This window comes from Sinocyclocheilus rhinocerous, unplaced genomic scaffold (genome assembly GCF_001515625.1).
Source record: "Sinocyclocheilus rhinocerous isolate Xijiao unplaced genomic scaffold, SAMN03320098_v1.1 scaffold1129, whole genome shotgun sequence".
In the NCBI taxonomy this organism is placed as follows: Eukaryota; Metazoa; Chordata; class Actinopteri; order Cypriniformes; family Cyprinidae; genus Sinocyclocheilus; species Sinocyclocheilus rhinocerous.
The window spans coordinates 600,971-609,529 of NW_015634513.1; the positions used below are offsets into that span (position 1 = coordinate 600,971).

At 34.1% G+C, this 8,559-nt stretch overlaps 2 protein-coding genes across 2 annotated transcripts in view; one reads left to right on the top strand and one right to left on the bottom strand.

The window, feature by feature from the left end:
- The window catches only part of gatb (glutamyl-tRNA(Gln) amidotransferase, subunit B), a 21,814-nt gene extending 14,746 nt beyond the window's left edge, over positions 1 to 7,068 (bottom strand). The window contains exons 1-5 of the mRNA XM_016559895.1: positions 6,836 to 7,068; positions 5,358 to 5,508; positions 4,797 to 4,910; positions 1,142 to 1,340; positions 927 to 1,049 (exon numbers count right to left, since the gene is read on the bottom strand). Of these exons, the coding sequence (XP_016415381.1) occupies positions 927 to 1,049; positions 1,142 to 1,340; positions 4,797 to 4,910; positions 5,358 to 5,508; positions 6,836 to 6,999 (751 nt within the window). The 5' untranslated portion in view covers positions 7,000 to 7,068. The remainder of the gene's footprint in view (positions 1 to 926; positions 1,050 to 1,141; positions 1,341 to 4,796; positions 4,911 to 5,357; positions 5,509 to 6,835) is intronic.
- A 90-nt stretch (positions 7,069 to 7,158) lies between these two features.
- Positions 7,159 to 8,058, top strand: dctpp1 (dCTP pyrophosphatase 1). Its single transcript, XM_016559870.1, has one exon. The coding sequence runs from the start codon at positions 7,281 to 7,283 to the stop codon at positions 7,761 to 7,763; it is 483 nt and encodes a 160-aa protein (XP_016415356.1). The 5' UTR covers positions 7,159 to 7,280; the 3' UTR covers positions 7,764 to 8,058.
- The last annotated feature ends 501 nt before the right edge of the window (positions 8,059 to 8,559 follow it).

Here is an 8,559-nt window from a genome sequence, read left to right on the forward strand (position 1 = left end):
TGTATATATAAATACACACACATGCATGTATATATTTAAGAAAAATATGTTATGTTTATATATTAAATATATTTATATATAATATAAATTATAGGAATATAAATATATACATGTAAATATTTTCAAAATATATACTATATGTGTATGTCTTTATATATACACATGATAAATATACACAGTTCACACACATATATTCTGTAAACAAAAACTTTTATTTTGGATGTGATTAATAAATTTATAAACACTAGTAATCACTGGACTAGATTTCCAAACCAATTTTTCTTATAAAGCTTTCATAGCAAATCTTTAATTTAAACATCAGTAGCAAAGTCAAGTCGGTAGGTTCAATTAAGTTCAAAACTGTCCTTTTCACTGAATCAACAAGTCTGATTCAACTATTTGTTTGCTTCATTACTCAAATGTTTCTGGACAATTGCATAGAAATTTGAATGTATTAGATTGTTAAAATAGCTAATATAATAGTTAAATATTAGTAAGATATGTAAATATTGCAGTTTATTACAATGAAACAATTCTTCATTCTTCCTTGTGTTTATGTAATGACAAACAGTACAGGGAATGTTACTTGATTGTTTTAACTAGATTTTACTGTATTTCACTTCACGCATTAAACATTTTCTATCTACATCTATCTGTTTTTCTATTTAAACAATCTATTTTGGAGCTATTTGGTCAAAATGATTGTTTTTAGACTCAAGAAACATCCTTTTAAGCTATTTCCATGCAAGTACATCAATATTGAGATGTACATTGAAAATAACCTTATGGATACTGTGTAGATTACTGACTCTAATAGAGTTGGTACAAGCAAGGTGATTTGTGTCAGAGACCCAATCATGGGAATAAATGTGTATAGACATTAAAGGTTCTGATCAATGTTAGCTGTAGGGGATGTATTAAATCACCGGCCATGTTAGCCTGGCAGGTGCCCAGAGCCTGCAGGATGAGCTGAAGCTCTCTGACTGCAGCTGCTGCCTCCTCTCCGCAACACATCTCTGGCTCCATCACCAGCTCCATCAGACCTACACCTACAGACAGAGAGACACAATGTTTATATCAGACACTGTCCACAAAGGACACAAACTCTTCATGTTTCTGTATAAGAGTGAAGAAGCAGCACCTGCTCTGTTGAGATCTATAAGAGTCTGACTCTGGTCATCATCATGGAGACTCTTTCCACTGTCTTGCTCAAGCTGGATCTGTTTGATTTTCACACTCTTGGTTACAACTTGGTCTCTTCTGCGACCTTCAAAATAACTATAGACCAGCATGCCATTCACTGCTATGGGAACCCTCTGCTGAGTGATCTGGTAGCCTGCCTAAAAACACAAACACCAAACTGTTACACAACTAAACAATGATGGGTATCAGGACCATTTTAATTGCTAGTTTATCTAGACCTAAATATGTCTATTACACATCTGTGTCTGGCCAAGGGTTTTCAAACAGCAGGAGAGTGCTAGGAGAGCCTAAATAAAAATAGCATTAAAATAAAATTAAATAAAAGTTAAAATTAACAGATTTTGTCACTATTCATTTTGTCAATGAAATATATATTTCATTCTGCATTTAAATACTGGTCAGAACTTACATTATCTCTTTATGCATCCAAAAATATAGAGTTAGAGAAAATACAGTCTTAAAGAACTTAATAAAAAAGAAATTAAATATTTTGTTTCTATTATATATTTTGTACTTTTATTCAGCAACAATGCATTCAACTGATTAAAAAAAAAAAAAACAGTAAAGCCTTTTATATTATTATCAAAAAAATTTAGTTCAAATAAATGCTCTTCATTTGAACTTTATATTCACCCTGGGGGGATTTTTTTTTAGCTTTGCCATCAAAGAAAAAACTTAAAACAGTTACTATACAATATTACTGTTTTCCGTTTTTGATCAAATAAAAGCAAAATAAACTTCTTTCAAAAATATGTTTAACAATTTGTATTTCTAATATTTTAACACAGTATAAATCAGGCCTTTATTTACACAGTAAAATATATAGTTGCCTTTTGTATTTTAGGGAATTTTTTTTGCATATTTGGATGTCTGTAGCATCAAAGCCATGCTGTGTTTTGGCTTAGACCTCATCCAGACTTAACATGAAATCTAAATGAATGACCTTAAAACATCATAATTGTATAATCAGAGAAATCTTTTGCGTCATCACTCATCAGAATCAAATCTGGTGTTTGGCAGGGTTGGGTAGGGTTGAAAGGCCAGGGTTAAGGTTATGACAAAATGAAATCGCATGCAGATACTTGTGATCTGGCTACATTTTCAATCTCCTTCAGTTTCACTGCAAAGCAAAACAGAGCACTCGTAACTGTTGCTATGGCAACTCCATGACCAAAAGCCACTAGAAATTTATAATGGTTAATGGCATGCAAAAGAGTAAAGGAAAAAAAGAAAGAAAAAAAGCAATTAGCCATTACCATCTGCGTGTTGTACCTGATCAACTAATTCATCATGGCCACAAAAAAAAAAAAAAAAAAAAAATATGGGTAAAATAAAAAAGTAGCGCTAATGAAGAGTGACAGATTCCTCATAAGGCAAAGATTCCCTCCATTTCAATGTCTGCGCTTTCTCAATGCCAACTCAGTCAGAATCAGTCCTTGCTTATGATTATTTTGGCTTAAAATTGGTTTTTCAATCTGTTTGGTGCATGTTGTATTACAATATAAGTAATACAGGAAAGGAGGATATGCCTTCACAAATCATTTTTCCTGCACAGTCCAAATATATACATTAATTCGAAATTGTTTTTGTCTGATATTTTGTCTTTATAAAATTGTGTTAGAATTAAAATGACATTTTCACTTAATCTAATAATACTATTTAATTTTGAGTTTATCTCGCATGCTGTATCTTTACACAAGAGATATCATGTTATTTTGTGAAGAGATGATGTAACCGACATCACTGAGTAAATGGACTTTAGCCAAAGAATTATTGAAAAAAAAAAAAAACTTAATAGAGCACAACAGGTGGGTTCTGGAAGAAAAAAAATCTCATTTATTTTCACCCAAGATTTTTTTTTAATTTTTTATGATGATAACATATAAATCTTAAAAAAACAAAAACAAAAAAAAGAGTAAATTGAGTTCTGGGGTTGTTAGGAGAAAGCATATGCTTCTGTAGAAGCTACACATCGATGTGATTTCAACTTCATGTTAAGAAAATCATGTTGATTTTGTCATTCTGATCATGTTCAGAATTCCTGGTAAAGTTCAATATTAAGCCTACCCACACTGCTCAAAGGAGACTGACCAAAAAGAAAAGGCACTGTTACCATGGAAGCAGGAAAAGTAAAACATTTAAATCAACAAAATAAAACACTGAAATCAATATTTTAAATCAACAAATGTACTTATATATACTGAAAAATATAGATTAGACAATTGTTCTGAAGTCAATGGACTTTTGGTTAAAGGCCTGAAATAAGGTCTGTGGTTTACACAAGTTCAAGATATTTTACAACATAAAATACATCAGTAATATTCCCAAGTGGCTAAATGGGACTACAGAGGATGTCTGAGACATTAAACATCATCACATCAAACAGTTAAACTCATTTACTCACTAATCTGCTTGTGTTTATAATTGCACTCTTGCAAACGATTCTAACTCAAACTCTCATGTAGTCATGTAACCATAGATTGTTTAGATCCTATGTTTAGCTTTTTTTTTTTTTTTTACTTCTGCTTATTGTATTCAGGTCTCAAATAAAAGATTTGTGCACAAAATTATCATGCACAAAACATGTAAGAATCATAAAGCTTTGTTTGTCACAGAGCTTATTTTCTGCAACAATTCAAAAGCCAGTAGAATTTATTTTTAAATCAAGGGAACCAGGGTGATACAAACTTCTAGGTTGACCTACAAAATTACAACATTACCGCAGTATTCTATTGTTGCTGTTGTTACTCATTTATTCAATTATTCACAGTAATTCACAAGTTAATTTCCACATTAAAACGTACAGTCTTTTACCTGTTTGTGATTACCTTATTTATTTATTTTGTTTTACATCTAATAAAATGTTACAGTGCTGTGAGTAATCTCAGAGATGGCTGAATTGGTTCATGGCTTAGAACTCCTTGTTGAAAAGATTTACAATTCCTATATTAATAAAAAGAAGAAGAAGAAAAACTTCTGCTACCAAGGCCACTGAGAAAGTGGCCAGTCACTGTTGAGGACTATTGAATCCTGTCGTGATGAATTGAGCGATGCATCACAGAGTACAATTCATTCTTATTTAATTATTTTCTAAATGCTCTCAGGATATTTACAAAAGGTGAGTTTGGCTGTTTGGTGGAGGAAAGGGTTCTCAGAACTGCTAAAACATATTAATGTTTTTTTAAACGACATTAAAAAAAATGTATTTGGCCTTACAAATCCAATACAAGAAGCTGAAACATTGCTCGGACCAGAGCTTGAATGTTTTAAGCTTTTAAGAGCAGACACTGTTATTCATCTACATTAGTGGCAGCTATTCTGTTTCCTGCCTGTTCAGCATCACTTCTTCATTAAATCCCAGGGAAAGAAAGAGTGATGCGCTGGATATATGTACATGTCTCTTTGACAAACAATGGATCCATAAAGCAGCTAATCAAAAATAACAACCATATAGAGTTGGAGGCGTAGGAAAGATGTTCTTGTCCATTGCATTTGTGTCATCAGCACTTCTATCCTTTGGAGTACGAAGATAAAACTAAGAAACGCTGACAAATTCATTAAGCACCTATATGTGTGCAGCTAAGAGAACTCACAGGCATGTCTGCATAAAAGTAGTGCTTCCTGTCGAATAGTGACTTCCTGTTGATGGTACAGTTGAGAGCAAGGCCTGTCAATACAGCAGCCTCCACACATCTTCTGTTCAGTACCTTAGGAAATGTAGCAGCAAGACATTCAACAGAATTTAGAACTGCAATGAAATGACAGACATAATGCAGATTTATATTGGTGTGTGTATACAGGTGCATCTCAATAAATTAGAATGTCGTGGAAAAGTTCATTTATTTTAGTAATTCAACTCAAATTGTGAAACTCGTGTATTAAATAAATTCAATGCACACAGACTGAAGTAGTTTAAGTCTTTGGTTCTTTTAATTGTGATGATTTTGGCTCACATTTAACAAAAACCCACCAACTCACTATCTCAACAAATTAGAATACTCCATAAGACCAATAAAAAAAACATTTTTAGTGAAATGTTGGCCTTCTGGAAAGTATGTTCATATACTGTACATGTACTCAATACTTGGTAGGGGACATTCTAATTTATTGAGATGCACCTGTATATGTGTGCGTAATTTCATTGATTTACATACTGGCAGTGTTCCTGGTAATGAAGCATCAAAATGTGAGACAAGTGAATTTGGTGGAGCCAAGAATCTGACATGAGATCCAGAGAAGAGCTTTGATGTGGACTGAATCTGAGCATGGATTTCCAGACCCACAACACCAACCATCTGAGGAAGACTAGACAACAAAGCCCAAGAGTTGAAGAGTTGGTGGCACTGGAACTGACGGCACTTAATGGTAACTTTCATTACATTCATTTATTTAGCAACAATACATTAAATTGATCAAAAGTGACAGTATTTTTTGCGGTGGGGTGGGGGGGGGTAATATAAAGTTTAAATACTTGGCTCTTATAACATGTACAGTGTTATTGCTTAGGACATTTGGTGTGTTATTTATTCTTATAGTAGCTATTTTGTGGCATTGTTATTTATTCTTATAGTAGCTATTTTGTGGCATTGTTATTTATTCTTATAGTAGCTATTTTGTGGCATTGTTTAATTTAAGAAAATTAAAATAAAGTGATTTAAAAATGTGGCAGTAAAAACATTATAATGGTACAAGAGATTTCTATTTTAATTTCTGTTTAAATTTTTCAATTTTAAATTGTAATAATGCTTCATAATATTAAAGCTTTTAAATCTGCTTTGAATGATAAGAGACTTCTTTACAACATTACACCAAAGCATTTTAACAATAGTGTAGTTTAAAACCCCCTAAAATAAAATAATTTTGTGAATTCTCTGATCCAGACTTTTTTTGTTTGTTTTTTGTAGACTAAAAAGACTAAAAAAACAAGACTAAAAAGATCCGAAAGCCACTATTAGGAACTGTTCATAGGAGTAAAAAATGTGACAACCAGCCACAGTGGTGAATGTATTTTAATGAGCTGTGATCATTTTAATTGTAATGAATATTATTATTTAAGGATAATTTATTTTATTTCATAAAATACTTAAATTATTTTAATATACACATTAACAAACACCATCCGATTTATTATTATTTCATTTTTTTGCAGTATGTATTAATGACATATAATGTACAGGTGCATCTCAATAAATTAGAATGTCATGGAAAAGTTCATTTATTTCAGTAATTCAACTCAAATTGTGAAACTCGTGTATTAAATAAATTCAATGCACACAGACTGTTAAACTACTTCAGTCTGTGTGCATTGAATTTATTTAATACACGAGTTTCACAATTTGAGTTGAATTACTGAAATAAATGAACTTTTCCACGACATTCTAATTTATTGAGATGCACCTGTATATACATTTTTTCAGAGCACATGTAAAGTCAAGGTCAGCAATCAAGTATGGTCTCAACTTCTCAAGAGTTTCAAATCTGCAGTCTGTTAACACATACACCACATTAATTAATTCCATTAAACCAGAGAAAGACCATTACTCAAATCCCTCATGTTGATAACAAATGTCAGAATGCCTGTCTCCAACCTATGAACATCCTACATAGCATTTTGGGGGCATTTGATTCCTACCTTTTAGTATGGACTTTGGGCTGAAGTTGAGTTCTGGATCCAGATGTCCATATTGTCCTTATCACTAAATTAAAACTATCAATATGATATAAACTTTGTGATTTATTAGCATATTTCCTTAGCTTAAAGAACATTCTGCTGTATCCTGAAGGAGAGGCTGCCATGCTTGTGTTTGTGTGTGGGCAGATGGTCTACGTAGTTTTACAGAGCAACGAGGAACTCGCCAGTGTAACGTATGATGATGAAGAAAAAACTTCAACTCCCATAATGCCAGAAGCGCAAAGGCAAAGTTTCCGGCGACTTCTTATGACGGCATTCACAAACCTTGTATTGATAACTGTGGTGCAGTTGGTGGCGGGAGATTCACGCATGGTCCTGCACGTGAATGATCATCTTTGAGCACTTCTCTATTTTCAGGGCTTGCCTTTCGCTCGTTTAAATTACAATGGCGCTGCAGCAAAACGGGATCGGATCCAAACACAACGGTGACACTTCCAGCCGTCACCCATCTACGAATGGGAACGGAGAAATCCAGCATGACCGGGCCGAGGGATTCACTTTCACCTCCGAACCCACGCTTGAGGACATCCGCCGCATGCAGACTGAATTCACGGAGGAGAGGAACTGGAGCCAGTTCCACAAGCCGCGGAACCTGCTGCTCGCGCTGGTCGGGGAGGTCGGGGAGCTGGCGGAACTCTTCCAGTGGCGCGGGGAGGTGCAGGAGGGTCTGCCGGACTGGACCGAGCCGCAGCGGGAGCACCTGGCCCAGGAGCTCAGCGACGTGTTGATCTATCTGGTTGAACTGGCAGAAAAATGCCACGTTGATCTGCCTCAAGCTGTCCTCCGCAAAATGGCCCTAAACCGACTCAAGTACCCGGCCAGCAAAGTTCACGGGTCTGCCAAGAAATACACGGAGTACAAGGACTGATGTCCTGAGTTTATTTGAGGAAGCTAACGTTAATGTTGAGTGCCTTAAACTGTTAAAATCCATTGTGCTCTTAACGTTGCTGGTTTTTATTTCATTTGAACTAAATGTTAGCACTACCACTCTTGGTTTACGTTGAGCTTTTTAGAATTTGTATGTAAGAAACTTGTTTGCATAGTTCTGGCTTAGTTTTAAAGTTCTTGTGTTTTTATTTTACCAAACAAAAGCTGCCATGGGACAGTATAAGTTGCTTTGCTGTGTAGTGTTTTTGCTTCATCACAGTAAAGTGTTTTGCAGCTCACATGGTGTCTGTGCATCTGTTCACTGTTTCAAACATTGGAATTCACATTAAAAAAATATTAGCTGCTTATAGTTTCACTGGCACTTTTCTAAAATTTCATAAAAATCCATTAGATGATTTGTGTGGAGCGCATTTATGACTTAGTTCAGCCACAAATCTGATCAAACACCTGAACAAGTAAATAAAAAATTACTAGAAAATTCCAGGCAAGAGTTTGATTGGACTGTGCTGTTAGTGATTGGTTTCAGTATGGTACTGGTCGGAAGATTATTGGAGTGAATAAAAAGAAAAAAGGTTTTTAGTTCTAGACATTGTAAAATGGGTGCAATTATTGAAAAATCCTGTTTGTGAAAAGGAGCCAGTACTTGTATGCTTGCTCTAAGTGATTTTTCAAAATACACAATTTTGACAGGAGTTCAGTAATTTATACTGCATATGTCATAATTCACTCTATTTACAATTTAAATATTTGTAAATTAAATTCACAATTAAATATTT

Coding starts and splice junctions, on each gene's coding strand:
- dctpp1 (XM_016559870.1), top strand. CDS start 7,281: ATGGCGCTGCAGCAAAACGGGATCGGATCCAAACACAACGGTGACACT.